General features: G+C 42.2%; 1 protein-coding gene and 1 pseudogene across 1 annotated transcript; both read right to left on the bottom strand.

Annotated features, from left to right (window-relative positions):
- Window positions 1-9,379: 9,379 nt before the first annotated feature.
- LOC123346231 lies at window positions 9,380-22,981 on the bottom strand (annotated as a pseudogene).
- LOC123346232 (olfactory receptor 6F1-like) lies at window positions 19,211-20,137 on the bottom strand. Its single transcript, XM_044983517.1, has one exon. The coding sequence runs from the start codon at window positions 20,135-20,137 to the stop codon at window positions 19,211-19,213; it is 927 nt and encodes a 308-aa protein (XP_044839452.1).
- Window positions 22,982-24,971: the final 1,990 nt, after the last annotated feature.

Below are 24,971 nucleotides of genomic sequence, written 5' to 3'. Positions count from 1 at the left end.
CATATGGCACAGTTCGGGCTTTCAGATATTTTGGTGGACTGCCAGGTTTAATGTTCAATGTCACAGTGATTCCCTTCATACTTCCCAAATCATCTCCAAAAACAGCAGCATGTTTCCTTAGTATAGGGGTTAGACTGGTTTCTTCTTTAGTCATCCGGTGCACTTCTGCCCAGTTCAGCTGAATCTTCCCAAGCCAAGACCTACCCATTAAGGCTGGGTAGTCACCTCTCACCACAAACAGTGGCAATTTAGCCGCCTGTCCATTGAGCTCCACCTTAACATCAATAGTGCCCAACATGGGCACAGCTTCACCTGTATACGTCTTCAGAACAGTTTTTGTTGCCTTAAGCGGAAGATGCTGTAGCTTTTCCTTATACACAGTCTCAGGAACCAGCGAGACAGCTGCACCGGTGTCTAGTTCCATGCCTATAGGTTTGCCCTCCAATAAGGGGTTACCCAGTATTCATGTGAGCCCGCTGCCAAAGACAAAACATGCAGTGGCACTTCCTCTTGTGAGGAGGTGTCACCTTGATCATCCTGGGTCTGCTCTAGGGTATGCAAGGTTCCTCTTTTTGTCGGCCAGACCACAGGCCTCTTTTTCTTTTGTTTACAGGCATACTCAATGTGTCCCTTTTTGCCACAGTGTTGACACACCAGGTCCTTACACCAGCATTCTGATGCCTGGTGACCCAGCTTACCACAGCGGTAACATTCTTGACTCTGCACCGTTTTGTGGGTCAGTTCTTGTGACACTTTTTGCACCCTAGGGGATGCACCGATGTATTGTGCCTCCCTTGTAGCCAGTTCCATGGAGACAGCAATATCAACAGCCTTCTGTAATGTAAGCTGAGCCTCTGTCAGTAGGCGCTTCCGTATAGCTTCACTGCAGAGGCCACACACTAACCTGTCACGCAGGGCATCATTTAACATCTCTTTAAATTCACAGTGTTCTGCTAGCTTTTTTAAAATGGCTACAAATTGTACAACTGTTTCATCTTCCTTTTGGTCTCTTTTGTGGAACCTATATCTTTCAACAATTACCAGTGGTTTTGGGGAGAAATGAGACCCCAGGATTTCCACAATGTCACTGTAAGATTTAGTCTCAGGCTTAACAGGGTGTAGTAAGCTGCGTAGCAGAGAGTAGGTTTTAGCCCCTACAACAGTTAAGAATATTGGCACCTTCTTCGCTTCTGTAATGTCATTTGCAATACCAAAAAGCTCAAAACGCTCAGTATATACATACCACTGCTCTGTATTCTCATCAAAAGGCTCCAGGGGCCTGGTCAGAGTAGCCATGATTTTTAGTTTCACTTTCACAGTCAGTGCAAACAAGCAGCTTTTTTTCTTTGTTTGGTCTTTACCTTGACTTCTACTTCCTTCTGTTACTGGAGCAGCACCAGGATCCCACCCTCGTCGCCAGTGTTATGTCCTAGGGGCAGCCAGTGTAGGAAGCAATCACTTGAGGCCAGAGAGCAGACAGCTAACCAAAACCTCCATTTTATTTACAGAAACAGAGAGCTCACTCAGCCGGTTGAAACCGGCTGAGCTATCCCTTAATAGTCTAACTCAGTTGCCATAGTAACAAAACCCATGACAACCAAATACACAACAAGAACATGTTAGGAATGCGAGACATCATAGTCAGTGACCTCCGGCAGACAGCAATCACCGGCATTGTCAGGATTTTAAGGAAAGTCAAAGGAGAACAAATGTATTTGAGCATCTAAAAAGCAGAAATTCTGCGGAGGGTTTAACAGAACTCCAGACTATCCAAACCTACAACAGAGTAAGTTTGGCATCAGGATTTATTGATGACTCCTGGGGATACATATTAGACAGTAGCTTCCCCTTTTTAAGCTTAAAGATCTTGTATGTTTTGAAATCTATTTTATTTTTGAAAATCCCCATTATGTAATAGTGAAGGAGAATAATAAAAATCATAATAAGTCTGTGTGTCCAGCAAACATCCTCTGGGTACAGTGACCTAAATTGGAAAGTGGGGTCTGTTTGAAAATTAATGGGACTTTTGTAACTAAATCAGTTCAGTTCCTTTGAAAATCTCACCCAATGGGACTTTTGACTCAGTATCCTGCATGTCTGAATATCAGGCTCTTCATACAGAAGAGAATCTATCCTGTCCCCATGGAAGTGAGTGGCTATTTTGAACTTGATTTTTAGTGAAAATGGCAATGAAGCCAATCAAACAAATGCCTAAGCAGAGAGACGGACCTTCTGCTCAAACCTGAATGTCAACAGAGGCAGATTCTGTGCAAAGTGAATTCAAAAGCTAAACCCCTGCTCCAGAGAATGTCCTGCCCCTAACCTTGCCACCTCCTAACAGTATTTCTCAATGACCAGTCTGTGGGCCTGCACTGGTCCCTAAGATCCCCCTAACACAGTTTAGGAAGGCAGCAAACTGGTCCCTCATATCAAATAGGTTGAGAAACACTGCCTTCACACACACACACACACACACCAAAAATAGATTATACTGCTACTTGCACCGACTGATCCCAATTGTCTCAGTGCTGCCGAGAGAGAGATGGGTGATTCAAATCAATGTGTTGCCAACCAGGGCCTCTGCGGTGCGGCAACTGACTCCCTGTCCTGTGAACACACTGCTGCATCCAGGCAGAAGTCTCATAGAGTCAATGGGAATCTGCAGAGAGACTCACCCTGGATAAGGAGAGCAGAATCTTACCCTTTCAAATGTAAAGGGTAAAAAAAAAAGATTAAGAAGGAATAAGATGTGAATCAACTCACCTCCCTTAAAAGTGGATTATAAATCTGGTGAGATCATTCTGACCTGTGATCTCCTCTTTCTGTTTTCTTAGTCTGTTTTCTACCTTCTTACTGATCTCTCCGTCTAATCTCTCTCTCTCTGCCTCTGCATACAGCATACAAGGAGATCGAATATTCTTTACCCAGAGCAGCGAAACCCTTCAGGGTATGTAAGTTTATCAGTGAGAGTGAAGCAAAGAGCCTTTCTTTGGCTGACTCCAAGACAAAGAGCAGATTTCTTGAGAGCTGATTAAATGTTGTCCTGTTCCCTGGGGACAAGATCCCTGAAGTTCACTCACTGTAAAAAGCTCCTAGTTACATTGTGCTGTGTCAGCCCTTAAGCAACACTCTGTAATGCATAAGAATGAGATCACTGAGGCTTGGAGTCTCAAAAGAGCCAGAGTGAATTGGGTATTCAAATCTCAGGGACAGCCAATACAAAGGCAGGTATTTAGGCTCAGATTTTCAAAGCAGCCTAAGGAGCTAGAAACCCAAATACCAAATCATTTCATCTCCCTGACACTCCTTTGAAGAGCCTAATCATACTATCTAATAACCACTAGAGGGCAGCAGAGGAGACAGCATGGGAAATACCTGGCCATCCTTAGGCATCACCGATAGGTGGATACACAGGTTAAGAGATGTGAAAAGAGCAGATAGACTCTGTCAGATGTCAGGACAGAATAGGAGATGAGACAAAGGAGTAGCTACCCTGTATAGAGCTGGGAGACATTTTTCAGACAATAGCCGAAAATTGCAACTTTGGTCCACCGCATACTATTTGTGAATTGGACAGAAATTCAACAAATGGTTTCACCTGGAGGTGAACAAAAGTGTAAATTCACAAAGCAGCTCAGGGAACCTTAGTGCCTCCCCAGTACCTTTAACTTAGCAGTGAGGGCATTCACTTGGAATGTCGGAGACCGTTGATTAGTTTCCCTCTCTGCCTGACGGGGAGCAGAGATGGGAAGTTAGGTCTCCCATCTCTAAGGAAAGTGATTTAATATCTGGGTTTTAAGGTATTTTGAGCATAAGAATGGCCATACTGGGTCAGACCAATGGTCCATCTAGCCCAGTATTCTGTCTCTGACTGTAGCCACTGCCACATGCTTCAGAAGAAATGAACAGAACAGGGACATTCTGAATGATCCACCCTCTGTCATCCAGTCCCAGCTTCTGGCAGTAAGAGGCTAGGGACACCCAGAGCATGGGGTTACATCCCTAATCATCTTGGCTAATAATCATTGATGGTCATATCCTCCATGAACCTATCTAGTTCTTTTTTGAACCCACTTATACTTTTGGCCTTCACTTTTGGAGCAGGCCTGTCTCCTTGTCTCCTGATGAAGCTCTTTCACATTGTATAAATCAGAGGCACATCAGCAGCTGGAGATACCTATGGCTATAATACTGCCATAGCCACATCTAGAATGAATTTCCAGCTTGAATAGTCATAGAATCATAGAATATCAGGGTTGGAAGGGACCTCAGGAGGTCATCTAGTCTAACGCCCTGCTCAAAGCAGGACCAATCCCCAACTAAATCATCCCAGCCAGGGTTTTGTCAAGCCTGACCTTAAAAACCTCCAAGGAAGGAGATTCCACCACATCCCTAGGTAACCCATTCCAGAGCTTCACCACCCTCCTAGTGAAAAAGTTTTTCCTAATATCCAACCTAAACCTCCCCCACTGCAACTTGAAACTATTACTTCTTGTTCTGTCATCAGGTAACACTGCAAAAAGTCTAGATCCATCTTCTTTGGAACTCCCTTTCAGGTAGTTGAAAGCAGCTATTAAATCCCCCCTCATTCTTCTCTTCTGCAGACTAAATAATCCCAGTTTCCTCAGCCTCTCCTCGTAAATCATGTGCTCCAGCCCCCTAATCATTTTTGTTGCCCTCCGCTGGACTCTTTCCAATTTATCCACATCCTTCTTGTAGTGTGGGGCCCAAACCTGGACACAGTACTCCAGATGAGGCCTCACCAATGTCGAATAGAGGGGAATGATCACGTCTCTCGATCTGCTGGCAATGCCCCTACTTATACAGCCCAAAATGCCACTAGCCTTCTTGGTAACTAGGGCACACTGTTGACTCATATCCAGCTTCTCGTCCACTGCAACCCCCAGGTCCTTTTCTGCAGAACTGCTTCCTAGCCATTCGGTCCCTAGTCTGTAACAGTGAATGGGATTCTTCCGTCCTAAGTGCAGGACTCTACACTTGTCCTTGTTGAGGACAAGAGTCAACAAGAGTCAGTATTGGGGATTTTGATTTCTTAAATCCCTCAAAATTGCAATCCAAGGCAATGCCACTTCCCCCGGGGCTGGTAGGGGAACCCGGGCCTGCCCTCTACTCCAGGTTCCTGCTCAGGGACCCTCTCATCAGCAGCCAGGGGCTGCTCTGTCCCAAACCTTGCTGCCATTTCCCTGAGCCTTTTCCTACTTTGCCTCTCTCAGGTTTTCCGCTCCATCACCCTTCTGGGTACACCCTTCCTTCAGAGCCAGGATCCCAGGGCTTCTCTTCTCCCCCTGGATTGCCTCCTTTCCCTCTCTAATGCCCAGAGAGTGATTGCCGGCTTCCTCCGCTTTCTGCTGCCTGCCTCCTGCCTTACACCAGTGTAGAAATGCCCTCTGACACTTGACCAGCTTGTGCGAGGATTGGGCTATTTTGGGCATTGCTGTTAGTTTCCCCTTCTGGGTCACAAGTCTACAGTCATGTTGGAAAAGATACAATCTTGGCCAACTAAGCCAGAATCTCATTAGGCAGGAGGGAAAAGGAGAAGGATAGGAAAGAGGAGAAATAAGGTGGGGGAAGAAAAAAGGACACATCACAAGGAGAGAGAGAATCTCATATCTCAGGTTGTATTTGGGATTTAACTGGAGCTAGTGGCAGTGTCATCTGGCTTCCTCTCTCCATCTAGATCTAGTCAGGACATTGCTCAGAATTAGGATGATCCACCTTTTTTTTTGTCCACCAGTTAGGCCTAGTTTTGGTACAACCATTTTGGTTCACTGAATTATCAAACCCACACTGTCTTAATTACCAGGCATGATCTTAACACAGTCCTGGAGTTATATCAGGACACCTTTCTGTTTGGAGAAATTCAGCCTTTCCGTCTTACCTTTTTCCATCAACATTTGTTACGATAAGTTATTGTCGCGTCTGTGGAACTTTCCAATACTTTTTACAGTGGAGCACACAATGAGAATACATTTGTAGGCCCAAATATGAAAACGTGTTAAACTCTTCAGATTGTTACTTTCAATCATCTGCTAAGGACCAACAAAATGCCAGTCTCTGTACTTAAGATGAAACTAAAGAGAGTCTATGGCCCCAAAAGCCTAAATATAACAGATAAAGGCTGGAGAAGCACTTTCTTTCTTTCTTTCTTTCTTTCTTTCTTTCTTTCTTTCTTTCTTAGACCTGAAGAAGAGCTCTGTGCGGCTCCAAAGCTTGTCTCTCTCACCAATAAAAGTTGGTCCAATAAAAGATATTACCTCACCCACCTTGTCACTCTGATATCTCGGGACTGACACAATTACATTTATGTATTTATGTAAGTCAAAGCTGTCACATTTTCAAGGGGACCCACTGTACTTCATTCTAATCAGGGTTTGTGGTCAGTTTCTGATCTCAATTATCCCAGTGTAAACACAGAGTCACCCCAGTGAAGACAATGGAATTAAGTCTGAATTCTGACCTCAGTAACCACAACGTAAATCTAGAGTTATCTCTCTTAAATCAATGGATTTAGAGCCAGATTCTGAACTTTGCTTCAATACTATGAACTGTGGCCCAGATTGTCAAGGTATTTAGGCACTTAATTTCCATTGAAATCAGTGGGAATTAGGTACCTAAATACCTTTGAGGTTCTGGGCCTGCATTTCTGATTCACTTCTATGTTTTTGATTTGTGTGACTCCAGGTAAATATCTCACACCCCCACACTCTCTCCCTCAGACTCATGCTGGCATTATTGGAGCCATTTTATAGTCTCTTTCCCTGCTGTTAGTTCAGTGGAAAATTCTCCTTAAAAATCAGTTGATCCAACACAAAACAGAGCATCAGAGCCAGATCATCCACTCACTTGCACTGATTTGACACAGGGATAACGCCACTGATCAGAATCTTGTCCTATGTGTACACAGTATGTGTCTGATTTTCAGAGGAGCTGAGAGAATCACAACCGTGGTCAAACCACATGGCCCAGATCCTCACCTTGTGTAAATCAGCACTGATTTGAATTGAGCAATGCTAGTTTACACTTGCTAGGGATCTGGCCCAATTTGACCTAGGAAATCAGGGACTGTAGATGCCAGTTTTTCATTTTCTTGCTCTGGGCTGCAATCTAGTCGACACTGCGTTTCCTTCTTAAAGATACTTTACATTTACTTTCTTAAAATAAGGGCTAAAAAACCCTTTCCTTTTTCAGAAGATTTGTTTCCCTGAGTCAGTCGAGTTTGAAAGTGTTTCATTGTCTTGAAACACAGGAAAATAAAATAAAGCACAAAGTATCTGTCATGCCCTCTTCATGCACAAGACATCCTCTGCAGGAGCAACAGCAACCAGACCTCGAGGTGCCCACACACACTTTGATATTGTAAACATTGAGGTCAGATTTCCAAAGGTGATTAGGCACATAAAGATGCAGCCTAGTGGGATTTTCCAAAGCACCTAAACTGATGAGGTGCCTAACTCCCATTGGATGGTAGGTGGCTAACTTGAATAGGCACTTTTGACAATCCCATTAACGCTCAGTTCCTCAAAGGCATTTAGACACCTAACTCTCATTGATTGCAATGGAAGTTAGGTGTCTAAGTGCCCGTGCACATCTTTAGGCACCTAAATTCCTTTCAAAACATAGCCCTCCATCCATTGACCTCAGGAGTGAATCTTCATTAATTCTTCAATGGAGCAAGAGTAATCCAATGCATAGGGATTGTTTCCAGTGTACTCAATTTGTGGACTGAGGGTTGGATGGCAGGATTCCCACCCATGTGCACACCCTCTTCTGGCCCACCGCCTGACCCCTTGTTCCCTATTCACACCTGTTCACCAGTTTGGCATGGGATAGAATTAGGGCAGGACCCAATCTGTCTTTGAACCTGCTATGCCCGTGACCAGTCACACCAGTGAAGGATCACCTTTCAGATGGAAAAAGGTTTATTCAGCTTCTCAAAAAGTATTTTGGGAGGGGAGGGATAGCTCAGTGGTTTGAGCATTGGCCTGCTAAACTGAGGGTTGTGAGTTCCTTGTCAAAAGAGATTTCTAAAGTGGCTGACTAAGTGGATAGTGATTTTCAATGGGAATTGGATGCCCCTTTGAAAATCCCAGCAACTATTTCCCAGTGACAAACCCAACTTTGCTGGGGAGCCCCAGTCATGCATTCATGGACCGGTACCTCATTGTGCTAGATAATTAACCAAACAGTGGTTCCTATCCCAAACAGTTTACAGTCTAATTAAGACAACATGAAATCCACAGTATAAAAATATTATAGGAGAAAGCAGAAAATCTCTGGAGTTCACTAGGCCGGACTGTAATGATCTAACTCACATGAGTAGCATCGCAGACATAAATTTCACTCTGAGTGGGTAAAGTTATATACATTGGCTTGGCAGAATTTGAAGGGTAATATCACTGTTTACTTTTAAGTATTTTTTTTTATTTTTATCCATTTAAATTTTCACAGTTACGGGAAATTATAGGGGGTGGGGATGGGAGAAGTGGCTAGGCAATTATTTACTGGCAATGGACATTCAGATTCAAAAAGTTAAGCTTTATAAGCTGTTATAACACAAATTGTCAACATCACATGTCAAAATACCAACACTTAGACCCATGATTATATTTTATTGTTGTTTAGGTTGCAATTTTTAAAGGTGCCTAAGCGAGTTAGGACCACAAATCCCATCAAAATTGAATGAGGTCTTGGTGCCTAATTCCTTTAGACTCCCTGGAAAGTCCCAGACTGATTTTAGCACCTAAATATCTTTGGCTTCTGGACCATAGATCCTTGTCAAAATGTTGTAATAGAGCTAGAAAGATGTCAAATCATGTGAAAAATTGTAAGAAGCTGTCCAATTTGCATCATCTTGTTGACAGATGTGATAAAGTATTATCACAGCTTTCCAATCATGTTCAAGTCTTCTCCAAGTTTTCAGAGAGTCTTATCAACATTTCCTGGGTTCTAAGCAATGTGAATTCAATGCTTGCGGAGCTCTGGGTAAAATGGAGAAACATATCATATCTGGCTAGTTTCCATCCACAAACAATGAGGGCCTGATCCTCATTGAAAAGAAGATCGCTTTCCATCATTCCAACAGTGTAAAGGGGTCTTTAAGAGCTTGTAAATTACAGTCACACCCTTTTTATGGCCTGTTTAAACTGACAAAAAATTGAAAGTTGCCTTTTTGTAAAAGAGACTCAGTTCCAGTAATATATTTTCCAAATTATAGGCCAAATTCTGCATTATTATTATTATTTGATTTTATTTATATATCTCTAAGGATTTATTTAATATTTGTATGCTTTAACGGTTCACTTGATTTCACCTCGCTGGCTGCCTAAATCGATGATATCCAGATCATTGGACAATAAGATCACGTCCTACTGAAAGCCTTTCTCAAGATGTCCTTGACTTCTTTATTCCTTAGAGCGTAAATGAAAGGGTTAAGCAATGGTGTCACAATAGTATTGAAGACAGAGACAATTTTGTTCATGTCCAGTGAGTTCTGTTTAGAAGGCTCGACGTACAGGAAGATGGCAGAGCCGTACAATATAACCACAATGGTGAGATGGGCAGAGCAAGTGGAAAAGGCCTTTTTCTGGCCTTGGGCAGATGGGAGTCTCAGGATGGTGGAGATGATGTAAATGTAGGAGACCAGGGTGACAATAAAGCACATAGAAATGTACACCATCTCAAAGAGGCACGTGTCTGTGCAAGAGAGCTCTATCCAAGAATCTATGTCACAGAAGAAATGTTTGATGACTCTAGGGCCACAGAAGGACAACCTAGTGATCAGAAATGCTGGCACAGAAATAGTCAGAAAGCCACCTACCCCTGAGCCAATGGCCAACTGAGTGACCAAGGTGCTGTTCATGATGGAGCTATAGCGCAATGGGTGGCATATGGCCAAATAGCGATCATAGGCCATGACGGCCAGGAGTAGAAATTCAGTGCAGCCTAGGGAGAAGACAATGTACATTTGCAGGAGGCAGCTGAGGAAGGAGACGGTCTTGCTTTGGGACACGAGATTGGTAAGAGTCTTGGGGATGTTAGTTGTGGTGAACTAGATCTCCAGGAAGGAGAGATTGCAGAGGAAGTAGTACATAGAGGTGTGGAGGTGACGGTGGGTCCCCACTAAGGATATGATGGTGATGTTTCCTGTGAGTGTCAGGAGGTACATCAACAAGAATAGTATGAAGAGTGAGATCTGAAAATAACGTGAGCCAGGGAACCCAAGCAGAATAAATTCCTTCACATTGGTTTGATTTCCCTTCACCATTGGGGCCAGGTGGTGTACCTGCAAAAGAGATGAGACCATAAAGGGAAGATGAAGAAATACACAGGTGATTTTGTTAGAGGCAGGTCATTGTTGACAGACAACAAACTGAGCAGTCACATATATATCAGGATTCTGAACACAATTTGTATGGTGTAGTGAACATTTAACTTTCAATGGGAAACCCTCAGCATGTGATCAGCTCAGGGCATTAGACAGAGATGGGCACCCATTTGGCTACCAGAGCTGGAAACAGAACCCAGGCATCCAGATTCCCAGTTCCTTTTTCTGAGCTGTTAGAACACACTCCTCACCCTGAGCCTGAAACAGCACCCAAGAGTCCTGGCCTATATTTTCACAAGAGACTATTGATCTGGGGGTGCCTCTGGTTTTGGATCTCTGCTTTGAGACATCTTAAAGGAAGGGCCTTGCCTCTAGTGCGTAACTTGGGCCCCTGATTCTAGCAACAAAAGGACAGGCCACTGTTGTTGCTGTTGATGATGATGATGGTGACACCCTTGTATTTGACTTATACCTCCTCTGAACCATTGGTAATGGTGATGGTACCACAGACTTCCAGACTCCATTCACCTCTCATTTAGGTCGTACTTTATAATAAGGTTCAATTAATAAATAATTGATCTTTTAATAAATGCTTGAGGAATTTGTATTGATTCCACCTGTCAAAATATGTTGCTTACAACCATGTCTTATTATCATTTGTACAGCTTTATAATGATGCGCTTATACCGATCTGGAGCATATACTGCTCATGTCTCTAATGTACTTGTAATCTATTAATTGCTTCTAAGAAGGCTTGGAAAAATTCATATCTTAAATAATTTGAATGGATTATAATGTTTATTTTTGTCTTGTTTTTGAATTTTTGCACAATTGTGCAGAAGTATGGGTTTTAAACATTTTTATTTTATTTTTATCAGTTAAATTTCCACAGTGTGATAACTTATGGCAGGGACAGACAATGGGGGTGGGAGGCTGGGGCACCATCAGGCAATAATTATTCAATGACCATACATGCTGAAAAGTTGTCAAGCAACATTTACCTTACTTTCCCTACTTATCAATTTCAATTATTATCAATGACAATATTTTGTCATCGTTTTATGGTGAATTAGCATTTATTGACATTTCCCGATAAAAATCTAAGCTGTCCAAGCCTATTTAGGAAGTTTTTATAAACAGTGCCCTAATACTAAGGGTATGGCTACACTTGCGAGTTGCAGCGCTGGTGGAGGCTCTCCAGCGCTGCAATTAGTAAGTGGCCACACCTGCAGGGCACTTTCAGCGCTGCAACTCCCTGGCTGCAGCGCTTGCCGTACACCTCACTCAGCATGGGGAATAAGGATTGCAGCGCTGGTGCTGCAGCGCTGGTCATCAAGTGTGGCCACACACCAGCGCTGTTATTGGCCTCCAGGGTATAAGGGTGTATCTCAGAATGCTTTTAACTAAATTACTCCCTTTGTTTTGTTATGCAGCCTCTCTTTGTTCTGTTGTGAACCTCCGGAGCTCCTTTGCTACCGGAGCTGCTCTACGGGAGCTGCTTATCAGCTCCTGTTTGCTGTGATCAATCTGTGAACAATCAAATGAGATCCTCCTCCCTGCGTGATTCACAGGGGTTGAGTGTTTGCGTTTTGCTTGACCAGCAGCGAGAAAAGGAGTCATTCACAGGGGTTGAGTGTTTGCTTTGCTTGAGAGAAACGGCGGGAGGGGGCAGAGGGGGGAAAGCGAGTATGTTGGATGCAGGCTGTTTGCAGTTAACAGTAAGGGGGTGGGAAAATTTTCTGATTTTGCACAGTGTCAGTTCCAAAAATCCACTCTCTCTTCCTCCCCCCCCCCCCCGGTCCCTGTCACACTGCCCCACACACCCCTCTTTTGAAAAGCACGTTGCTGCCACTTGAATGCTGGGATAGCTGCTCATAATTCATCACTCCCAACAGCGCTGCAAATGCTGCAAATGTGGCCACACTGCAGCACTGGTAGCTGTGAGTGTGGCCACACACCAGCGCTGGCCCTGCACAGCTGGACGACCAGCGCTGCAACTACCAGCATTGCAGATTTGTAAGTGTAGCCATACCCTAAGTGTGACCCCATTTTCTTCAGTTGAATGAGCCCCTCTGCAAACTGCACTGTCTTTATTATGTTTTCACAAGTGTAATTGAAGTGAACTTAGTAAATAATTATGTCGATGGTACACAGCACGGAATGGACTCTGTGTCCTTCTTTCTGAAATGTGCTGACCACAGAGCTTTTTCATTCTTTCTTTTCTTTTCTCTTGGCAAAAAAATATTTTTTTCTCTCTAAAGACATCAGATCTGATTTGTAGTAAATAAATTACTCTGCAGGAGAGCAAGAAGGTGAAAGTGATCCGAAACTGACTGTAAACACAAGAGAAATTGTCTAACCTGCTTTTATACTGTAGTGTGAGTACAATGCAGAAGCACAGGCTGGCATTCAAAAAGAACCCTGAGGGAATTGGGCACCCACATACATTGCATTTCAGTGGGATTTGTTCATCCAACTCCTTTAGACTCCGATGAAAATCCCAGTATAAAACGCCCCAGCACAAACAATGAAAAGAAAATCAGAAAGCAAAATTTGTTCTGTTCAAGGAATCTAAACTAGTATTAATTTGAAAGTTAGGAATAATAATAACAAGAAAACATTCTGATTTCAATTAAACTTGTGTAAATCCTACATATTCTGGGAAGACATTCAAAGAATTTTCAAAACATACTCACTGTGCTGGATCTGTGGATGTATCTAGAATTGGGAAAAAAAATTATATCACATCAGATATAGAAGTAACTGATCTCTGAACATGGAGAGAAAACCAGTACTGTTCTTATTTTTCTGTTAAAAAAGCAGACAATAATGCTGTTTCTCTAATATACACTCTTTGAAACTTGTCAAAAGGTTCTAGCTCTCAGCCTGCCCTAATAGAGTCAACCATCAACTATCCTTAATAAATCATTTGCGTATCTCTGTATGTATCTATAACTGAAAATAAAAAATCTATATCATATGCGCTACTGTCTTCTTAATTGCTCTGTTCAGGCAAAATAAAAGTGTTTGCTTCAGGGAGGCTTATTTCATTTGCTCAGAGTCAGCCTTCGGACATGATCTTCAGAGAAATCCACAGACTTTCTCAGGAACTTTGAGTGCTTTGCTTGTGGAGTCATTAAATAAATAACTCAAGGGCCAGTCCTCAAATTCCTATATCCCCATGTGGGTTTTGTGAACTCATACACCTGCCTTCATAGAGTTCCTCTGCACTGGATTCTGAACAACTTTCACATGCTCGTTCCTTGTGTCAAACCTCCATCCATTATTCTTGGATCTTGTCCCAAAACGAGTTGGCTGAACAACAGAGCACAATGAGACATATTCTTTTGCTGGCCAAAGAATAATAATAATAATTAGCTCTTATGTGGTGCTTTAAATCAGTAGATCGTGAAGCACTTTACCAAGGAGGCCAGGATCATTATCCCCCTTTTACAAATGGGAAACTGAGGCACAGAAAGGGGAAGATTTACACCAGGTGTTTGAGAGGGGAATCAGCCCACTCCCTCCAGTGGAGTTACTCCTGGTTTACACTGGGGTGAGTGAGGGGAGAATCAGGCTCACTGACTTCAGCGATTCATAGATTTTAAATCCAGAAGGCACCATTATGATCAGTTAGGCACCTAGTGGGATTCTCAAAGGTGACTAGACAAATTAGGTGCTTATCTCCCATTGAAGTCAATGGCAGTGAGGTGATTTTTAAATCTACACTACATGTCTACCTGCATCTTTAGGCACCTAAATCCCTATAAAAATCCAACCTTTATAGACCATGTTCAAGCCATCTCTTAACCGCTTAGGTAACTTAATAACTTAATAGCTTAATAGATTCAACTTCAAGGAAAAACTCTTGTTTTACATTAAGACCGTAAGAACATAAGAACGGCTATACTGGGTCAGGCCAATGGTCCTTGTAGCCCAGTATCCTGTCTTCAGACAGTGGCCAATGCAGGATACCTTTGTCATAAACAGATAGTTAAGGGTTAGGAAGCTCAGTAAACCTGGCTGACACCTGACCAGAGGACCAATAAGGGGACAAGATACTTTCAAATCTTGGTGGAGGGAAGTCTTTGTTTTGTGTTCTTTGTTTTGGTTGTTGTTCGTTCTCCGGACGGAGAAGGACCAGACGTCAATCCAGGCTCTCCAAATCTTTCTGAATCAGTCTCATGTTTCAAATTTGTAAGTACCTAGTCAGGAGGGCGGGTTAGTCTTATGTTTGTTTTCTCAACCTGTAAATCTTTCTTTTGCTGGAAGGATTTTTACCTCTGTTTGCTGTAACTTTGAACCTGAGGCTAGAGGGGGTTTTCTCTGGCTATATAAATTTAAATACCCTGTAAAGCATTACCCATCCTGATTTTACAGAGATAATTTTTACCTTTTCTTTTTCTTTAATTAAAAGCTTTCTTTTTAAGAAGCTGATTGATTTTTTCCTTGTTTGAAGACCCAAAGGGATTGGGTCTGAACTCACCAGGGATTGGTGGGGGGAAAAAGGAGGGGGGATGGTTAATTCCTCTTTGTTATAAGATCCAAGGAGTTTTGATCTGTGTGAAGCCTCTCAAGGCAACCCAGAGAAGGGAAAGTCTGTGGGGAAAGGAGGGGGAATGGTTAATGTCTCCTTGTGTTAAGATCTAAGGGGTTTGGATCTGTGTTCACCAGGTAATTGGTGAAGAGTCTCTCAAGGCTATCCAGGGAAGGGAATTAGTGCTTGGGAGTGGTGGCAGTGTACCAGATCTAAGCTAGAAAATTAAGCTTAGAAGTGTCCATTCAGGTCCCCACATTTGTACTCTAAAGTTCAGATTGGGGGAAGAAACCTTGACAACCTTAGAGGGAATGAACAGAACAGGGAAGTTATCAAATGATCCATTCTCTGTCATCCAGTCCCAGGATCTGACAGACCAGCAATTTTAATACTATCCCACCTACACTTATGGGCATTATTTACTGTCTTGTGCTTAGGTGTCAGAAAAAGATGTCACCTCCAGTGAATAAAGGATCCTCCAGCTTCAGATCTTGACTATTTAGGTAAACTAAATAGTTATTGTTATTTTACCAGATTCTACCATGATAGACTAGATCCTCAACTGAGGTAAATAGGTGGACAGCCCCATTAACTTCTTGGATTGGTGCCAATTTGTGCCTAAAGAGAAATAGACCCAGCATTCTCAGTGGTGCTATGATGTATAAACCAGCTGAGGACTCTATATTATATTTTTGAATGAGTATTTTTGACCTGGGATATACAGTGGAACTAGACTTGGCTATGATTTGCACCATTGTCAATACAGAAGACTCCCACTGCTTGCCTAATAAATCAGTTGACCCATCTGATTTAGCATTTGGGTTGCTCTTCTAGTAAGCCCATCTAGTTTAGTGATTGCAGTGCTGTATAAACTGTGGCTGGGAGTTTCAAAGGGGACTAATCCAATGGGAGTTGAGCACTTATCTCCCTTTGACTCATTTAAAGTCGCAACCTAAAAAAAAATCAAAATTAAATTACATTTGATTTATTAATAGTGGGTTGGGTTCTCCTCTCACATAAAACCAAATAAGTAGATTACTCCTGATTAGATTGTGGAAACTCCAGTGGAATTCTTCCAAATTTAGACCAGCATAACTCCATTCCCTTCAGAAGAGCTACCCATCCTCTATGTGGAAAGGAGAATCATGCCTATTGGTTTCAGCGCAGTACCTTGTGATTTAGGCCAGTGACAATGGGATGAGAATCAGACCCAACGTACTAGGGGCTCATGAAAAATGACAGATCAGACATTTGAGGCCTTCCCTGCATCCACCCAAAATGAAGAGCAGAGACACTAGCAGAAACTTGACTGCAGTTTGGCTTAGTAAGAACTGAGTAAGAATCTCAGGAGTTAGCCCATTGACTTCAGTGCAATTATGGCCCAAGTAACAATATTGCCCCAGTAAGCTGAGATTTTCGAAAGGGTCTAGGGGAGTTACGTTTTCAGTGTGACCTGAGCACCTAACTCCTATAGGCTCCTTTGAAAATACCAGCTTAAGTGAGCACTGAGTAAATAGTGAATGAGACGAAATTAAATACCGAATAAGGCCTGAGTACACACCAAGTAAAACTTTCTCTTTACCTCAAGGTTTGTCCACACTGCATGCTTCTTTTGGCGGCATGTAGAGTACAGACATGGGCAGCCCTGTAGCACAGGAATAAATCACAGTGTAGATGGTAAGGCACGGGTAAAGACACCCCTGAAGCTTGTTTGTGTGTTCTCAAGTACAGACCCCACACGTCTCTCTATTCGCCCAAGCAGTGCTGTCTACACTGCTATTTTCAGACGTGTAGTGTCCTGCTGAAGGGTGAGGGGTGAAGAAGAGTCCTCTATACTGTATAATGGGCACTAGGGTCAGCAGAGGGTGGGGGTGGGGAAGGAGTGGCTATATTGTATAATGGGCACTAGGGGCAGCAGAAAGTGAGGGGTGGGGAAGGGTTGGCTATACTGTATAATGGGCACTAGGAGAAACAGAGTGGCACTTGTATCCCTAGTGAGCTAATAGTCACTTTATCCAACTGTCCATCCATCCAATTGTCCATATAACTCTCCATCTGTATTATCATCCGTCCATCCACCTATTTTTTTTCTGTCTATCTGTCCACCAGGATGTTACACTCTTTCCTCCTTCTGCTATTTGTCCATCCAATTATCCATTGTCGTTTATTCCTTTTTCAGAAGATTTGTTTCCCTGAGTCAATCGAGTTTGAAAGTGTTTCACTGTCTTGAAACACAGGAAAATAAAATAAAGCACAAAGTATCTGTCATTTCCTCCTCATGCATCAGACATCCTTGGCAGGAGCAACAGCAACCAGACCTCGAGGTGCCCACTCACACTTTGATCTTGTTAACACTGAGGCCAGATTTTCAAAGGTGTTTTGGCACATAAAGATGCAGCCTAGTGGGATTTTCCAAAGCACCTAAACTGATGAGGTGCCTAACTCCCATTGGATGGTAGGTGGCTAACTTGAATAGGCACTTTTGAAAATCCCATTAATGCTCAGTTCCTCAAAGGCATTTAGACACCTAACTCTCATTGATTGCAATGGAAGTTAGGTGTCTAAGTGTCCGTGCAGATCTTTAGGCACCTAAATTCCTTTCGAAACATAGCCCTCCATCCATTGACCTAGGGAGAGAATCTTCATTTCTTCCTTCAGTGGAGCAGGAGTACCCCGTTACGTAGGGATTGTTTCCTGTGTACTCAACTTTTAGACTGAGGGTTGGATGTCAGAAGTCCCACCCATGGGCACACCCACTATAGGCCCACCGCCTGACTCCTTGTTCCCTATTCACACCTGTTCACCAGTTTGGCGTGGGATGAGATTAGGGCAGGACCCAATATCTCTTTGAACCTGCTATTCCAGTAACCAGTCACACAAGGGAAGGATCATCCTTCAAATGGGAAAAGGTTTATTGAACTTCTCAAAAGGGATTGCCAAAGGGGCTGACTAACTGGATGGTGATTTTCAATGGGAATTGGTTGCCCCTTTGAAAATTCAAGAAACCCAACTTTGCCAGAGAGCCCCAGTCATGCATTCGTGGACCGGGACCCCATTGTGCTAGGTGATTAACCAAACAAAGAGTTTACAATCTAATTAAGACAACATGAAATCCACACTATAAAAACATTATAGGATAAAGCAGAAAATCTCTGGCATTCACTAGGCCGGACTGTAATGATCTAACTCACACGAGTAGCACCACTGGCTTAAATTTTACCCTGAATGGGTAAAGTTAGAAACATTGACTTGGCAGAAATCGATGGGTAATATCAATGTTTACTTTTAAGCATTTTTTTTATTTTGATCCATTTAAATTTTCACAGTTGTGGGAAATTATAGGAGGTGGGCGTGGGAGGAAGAGTGGCCAGGCAATTATTTAATGGCAATAGACATTCAGATTAAAAAAGTTAAGCTTTATAAGCTGTTGTAACACAAATTGTCAACATCACATGTCAAAATACCCACACCTAGACCCATGATTATATTTTATTGTTGTTTAGGTTGCAATTTTTAAAGGTGCCTAAGAGAGTTAGGACCACAAATCCCATCAAAATTGAATGAGGTCTTGGTGCCTAATTCCTTTAGACTCCCTGGAAAGTCCCAGACTGTTTGTAGGACCTAAATGCCTTTGGCTTCTGGACCATAGATCCTTGTCAAAATGTTGTATTAGAGCTAGAAAGATGTAAAATCATGTGACAAATTGTAAGAAGCTGTCCAATTTGCATCATCTTGTTGACAGATGTGACAAACTATTATCACAGCTTTCCAGTCATGTCCAAGTCTTCTCCAAGTTTTCAGAGAGTCTTATCAACTTTTTCTGGATTGTAAGCAAAGTGATTTCAATGCTTGTGGAGATCCATCAAAAGTGCTAGAGTGCTAAATGTCAGAAGCAAGTATCTGGGTAAAATGGAGAAATATATCATATCAGGCTAGTTTCCATACACAAAGAATGAGGGCCTGATCCTCATTGAAAATAAGACTCCTTTCCATCATTCCAGCAGTGTAAACTGTTCCTTCAGACCTTGTAAATTACAATCACACCCTTTTTATGGCCCATTTACACTGCCAAAAGAATTCAAAGTTGCCTTATTGTGAATGAGACATAGTCCCAGTAATATAGTTTCCAAATTCTGGGCCAAATTCTCCATTTCTTATTAATTATTATTAATTATTATTTATTATTATTATTATTATTATTATTATTTATTTGATTATATTAAGATACCAGAAAAGATTTATTTACTATTAGTATGCTTTGATGGTTCACTTGATTTCCCCTCAATGGCTGCCTAAATCAATGATATCCAGGCCATTGGACAACAACTTCACGTCCTACTGAAAGCCTTTCTCAAGATTTCCTTGACTTCTTTATTCCTTAGATTGTAAATGAAAGGGTTAAGCAATGGTGTCACAATAGCATTGAAGACAGAGACAATTTTGTTCATGTCCAGTGAGTTCTGTTTAGAAGGCTCGACATAAAGGAAAATGGCGCAGCCGTACAATATAACCACAACGGTGAGATGGGCAGAGCAAGTGAAAAAGGCCTTTTTCTGGCCTTGGGCAGATGGAATTCTCTGGATGGTGGAGATGATGTAAATGTAGGAGACCAGGGTGACTGCACAGGAGCCCAGGATGATAATAAAGCAGATAGAAATGTACACCATCTCAAAGAGACGTGTGTCTGTGCAGGAGAGCTCTATCCAAGAATCTATGTCACAGAAGAAATGGTTGATGACTGTAGGACCACAGAAGGACAACCTAGTGATCAGAAACGCCGGCACAGAAATAGTCAGGAAGCCACCTACCCATGAGCCAATGGCCAACTGAGTAGACAAGGTGCTGTTCATGATGGAGCTATAGCGCAATGGGTGGCATATGGCCAAATAGCGATCATAGGCCATGACAGCCAGGAGTAGAAATTCAGTGCAGCCTAGGGAGAAGAAAAAGTACATCTGCAGGAGGCAGCTGAGGAAGGAGATGGTTTTGCTTTGGGAGATGAGATTGGTAAGTGTCTTGGGGATGGTAGCTGTGGTGTACCAGATCTCCAGGAAGGAGAGATTGCAGAGGAAGTAGTACATAGGGGTGTGGAGGCGACGGTGGGTCCCTATGAAGAATATGATGGTGATGTTTCCTGTGAGTGTCAGCAGGTACATGAACAAGAATAGCATGAAGAGTGAGATCTGCAAATAACAAGAGCCAGGGAATCCACGCAGAATAAATTCCTTCACATTGGTTTGATTTCCCTTCACCATTGGGGCCAGGTGGTGTACCTGCCAAAACACATGAGACCATAAAGAGAAGATGAAGAAATACACAGGTGATTTTGTTAGAGGCAGGTCATTGTTGACAGAAAACAAACTGAGCCATCACATATATATTAGGATTCTGAACACAATTTGTATGGTGTAGTGATCATTTAACTTTCAATGGAGCTGGGAACCCTCAGCAGGTTGTTGGCTCAGGGCATTAGACAGAGATGGGCACCCATTTGGCTACCAGAGCTGGAAACAGAACCCAGGTTTCCAGATTCCCAGTTTCTTTTTCTGAGCTGTTAGAACACACTCCTCACCCCGAGCCTGAAACAGCACCCAAGAGTCCTGGCCTATATTTTCAAAAGAGACTATTGATCTGGGGGTGCCTCTGGTTTTTGGATCTCTGGTTTGAGACATCTTAAAGGAAGGGCCTGGCCTCTAGTGCTCAACTTGGGCCGCTGACTCTAGCAACAAAAGGACAGGCCACTGTTGTCGTTGTTGATGATAATGGTGATACCCTTGTATTTGACTTATATCTCCTCTGAACCATTGGTAATCGTGATGGTACCACAGACTTCTAAACTCCATTCACCTCTCATTTTGGTCATACTTTATAATAAGGTTCGATTAATAAATAATTGATGTTTTAATAAATGCTTGAGCAATTTGTATTGATTCCACCTCTCAAAATATGTTACTTACAACCGTGACTTATAATCATTTGTAAAGCTTTCTAATGATGCGCTTATAATGATCTGTAGCATATACTGCTCATGTCTCTACTGTACTTGTAATCATTAATTGCTTATAAGAAGGCTTGGAAAAATTCATTTTTTTAAAAATTTCAATGGATAATAATGTTTTTTTCTTGTTTTTGAATATTTGCACAATTGTGCAGAAGTATGGGTTTTAAACATTTTTATTTTATTTAATTTTTATCAATTAAATTTCCACAGTGTGAGAACTTATGGCAGGGCTAGACAATGGGGATGGGGGAGTGGGGCACCATCAGGCAATAATTATTCAATGATCATACACGCTGTGAAGTTGTCAAGCAATATTTGCCTTACTTTGCCCACCTATCAATTTCAATTATTATCAATGAAAGTATTTTTTCATCGTTTTGTGTGTGTATGATTAAATAGGATTCACTGACATTTCCCATTAAAAATCTAAGCTGTCCAAGCCTATTTAGAAAGCTTTTATAAATAGTGCCCTAATACAAAGTGTGACCCCATTTTCTTCAGTTGAATGAGCCCCTCTGCAAACTGCACTGTCTTTAACATGTTTTCACAACCGTAACTGAGGTGAACTTAGTAAATAATTATGTTGATGGCAGCGGCGGCTCTAGACATTTCGCCGCCCCAAACAGGGTGGCATGCCACGGGGGGGCGCTCTGCCGTTTGCCAGGAGGGCGGCAGGTGGCTCCGGTGGACCTCCCGTAGGCGTGCCTGCGGAGGGTCCACTTGTCCGGTGGCTTTGGTGGACCACTGGAAGCGCAGGACCAGCGGACCCTCTGCAGACGTGCCTGCAGGAGGTCCACCGGAGCCGCCTGCCGCCCTCCCGGCGACCGGCAGAGCACCCCCCGCAGTATGCCGCGCCAAGCATGTGCTTGGCGTGCTGGGGCCTGGAGCCGCCCCTGGTTGATGGTACACAAGATGGAATGGACTCCATGTCCTTCTTTCTGAAATGTGCTGACTACAGAGCTTTTTCATTCTTTCTTTTCTTTTCTTCTTGGCAAAACCTTATTTTTTTCTCTCTAAATACATCAGATCAGATTTGTAGTAAATATGGGGGAAGATTGTTTTATTTTGGAAAGTGTAGAGTCTGCATTACAAAACTACAATTATTCTGCAAGACACCAAGAAGGTGAAACTGATGCGAAACTGACTATAAACACAAGAGAAATGGTCTAACCTGCTTTTATATTGTAGTGTGAGCAAAGTGCAGCAGCACCGGCTGGCATTCTCAAAGAACCCTGAGGGAATTGGGCACCCACATACATTGCATTTCAGTGGGATTTGTTCATCTAACTCCTTTAGACTCCGATGAAAATCCTAGCTTAAAAATCCCCAGCACAAACAATGAAAAGAAAATCAGAATGCAAAATGTGTTTTCTTCAAGGACTCTAAACTAGTATTAATTTGAATGTTAGGAATAATAATAATAACAACAAAACATTCTGATTTCACTTAAACTTGTGTAAATCTTAAATATTATGGGAAAATATTCAAAGAATTTTCAAAATATACTCACTGTGTTGGATTTGTGGAGGGGAAATGATATCACATCAGATGTAGAAGAAACTGATCTCTGAACATGGAGAGAAAACCAATACAGTTATTATTTAATAATAATAATAATAATAATAATAATGCTGTTTCTCTAACAAACACTCTTTGAAACTTGTCAAAAGGTTCTAGCTCTCAGACTGCCCTAAAGGAGTCAACCATCAACTATCCTTAATAAATTGTTTGCGTAAATCTTTATATACCTATAATTGAAAATAAACAATCTATATCTTATATGCAACTGTCTTCTTAATTGCTCTGTTCAGGCAAAATAAAAGTGTTTCACTCAGGAAGGCTTATTTCATCTGCTCAGAGGCAGCCTTGGGACATGATCTTCAGAGAAATCCACAGACTTTCTCAGGAACTTTGAGTGCTTTGCTTGTGGAGTCATTACATAAATAACTCAAAGGCCAGTCCTCAAATTCCTATGTCCCCATGTGGGTTTTGTGAACTCGTACATCTACCTTCATAGAGTTCCTCTGCACTGAATTCTGAACAACTTTCACATGCTCGTTCCTTGTGTCAAACCTCCATCCATTATTCTTGGATCTTGTCCCAAAGGGAGTTGGCTGAAGAACAGAGCTCAATAAGACATATTCTTTTGCCAGACAAAAAATAACAATAATACTTCGCTCTTATGTGGTGCTTTAAATCAGTAGATCTCAAAGCACTTTACCAAGGAGGCCAGGATCATTATCCCCCTTTACAAATGGGAAACTGAGTCACAGAAAGGGGAAAATTTACACCAGGTGTTTGAGAGGGGAATCAGACCACTCATTCCAGTGGAGTTACTCCTGGTTTACACTAGGGTGAGTGAGAGGAGAATCAAGCTCAATGACTTCAGCGATTCATAGATTTTAAAGCCAGAAGGCACCATTATGGTCATCTCTTCTGACCTCCTGCATAACCTCAACCAGGAAATTTCACCCCATGATTCTCTCAGCAACCCCATAATTTGTGTCCGAGCTACAACGTATCTTTTGAAGGAAACATCCAGTCTTTATTTAAAGACTTCAGATGATGGACAACTCACCACACCCTTGACAAGTGGTTCTAATGGTTAATTACCCCCACTGTGAAAAAATTGCTTCTTATTTCCAAGCTGAATTGGATCTCGTTCTGCTTTTATCTGCTAGATTAAGGACACCTCGTCTATCTGGAATCTTCTCCTTTTGCAGGTACTTAGGGCCAGATTGTTAAAGGTATTTAGGCATCAAAAATGCTGTTAGGCACCTAGTGGGATTCTCAAAAGTGTCTAGACAAATTAGGTGCTTATCTCCCATTTAAGTCAATGGCAGTGAGGTGATTTTAATATCTACACTACATACCTACCTGCATCTTTAAGCACACAAATCCCTATTAGAATCTGACCTTTATACATCATATTCAAGCCACCTCTTAACCTCTTTGGTAACTTAATAGATTCAACTTCAAGGAATAACTCTTGTTTTACGCTAACACCATAAGGACATAAAAATGGCTATATTGGGTCAGACCAATGGTCCATCAAGTCCAGTATCCTGTCTTCAGACAGTGGCCAATGCAGGATACCTCAGAGGGAATGAACAGAACAGGGCAGTTATCAAATGATACAGTCTCTGTCATCCAGTCCCAGAATCTGGCAGACCAGCAATTTTAATACTATCCCACCTACACTGATGGGCATTCTTTACTGCCTTATGTTTAGGTGTCGGAAAAAGAAGTCATCTTCAGTGAATAAAGGATCCTCCAGCTTCAGATTTGACTATTTAGGTAAACTAAATAGTTATTGTTATTTAACCAGATTCTACCATGATGGACTAGATCCTCAGCTGGGGTATATAGGTGGACAGCCCCATTGACTTCCTGGATTGGTGCCCATTTGTGCCTAAAGAGAAATAAACCCAGCATTCTCAAAGGTGCTATGATGTATAAACCAGCTGAGGACTCTATATTATATTTTTGAATGAGTATTTTTGACCTCGGATGTACAGTGGAGTTAGACTTTGCTATGATTTGCACCATTGTCAATACAGAGGACTCCCACTGCTTGCCTAATAAATCAATCTACCTACCTGAATTAGCATTTGGGCGGCTCTTCTAGGAAGCCCATCTAGTTTAGTGATTGCAGTGCTGTATAAAGTGAGGCTGGGAGTTTCAAATGATACTAAGCCAATGGGAGTTGGGCACTTATCTCCCTTTGACTCATTTAAAGTCACAACCTAGAAAAAAATTATCAAAATTAAATTGCATTTGATTTCTTAATAGTGGGTTGGGTTCTCCTCTCACATAGAACCAAATAAGTAAGTAGATTACTCCTGATTAGGCTGTTGAAACTCCAGTGGAATTCTTCCCAATTTAAACCAAGATAACTCCATTCCCTTCAGAAGAGCTATGACTCATTTATATGGAAAGGAGAATCATGCCTGTTGGTTTCAGAACAGTAGCTTGTGATTTAGGCCAGTGACAATGGAATAAGAATCAGACCCAATGTACTAGGGGCTTGTGAGAAATAGATCAGACCAGAGGAGAGGGCAGGTGGAGCAATTTGCTCGAGGCCCCGG

The sequence above is a fragment of the Mauremys mutica genome, chromosome 12, assembly GCF_020497125.1.
Source record: "Mauremys mutica isolate MM-2020 ecotype Southern chromosome 12, ASM2049712v1, whole genome shotgun sequence".
Taxonomy (NCBI): domain Eukaryota; kingdom Metazoa; phylum Chordata; order Testudines; family Geoemydidae; genus Mauremys; species Mauremys mutica.
This window is presented reverse-complemented; position numbering and strand designations above follow the sequence as displayed.

Excerpts from the sequence above, each read along its gene's own strand:
- LOC123346232 (XM_044983517.1), bottom strand. The coding sequence starts at position 20,137 with ATGGTGAAGGGAAATCAAACCAATGTGAAGGAATTTATTCTGCGTGGA.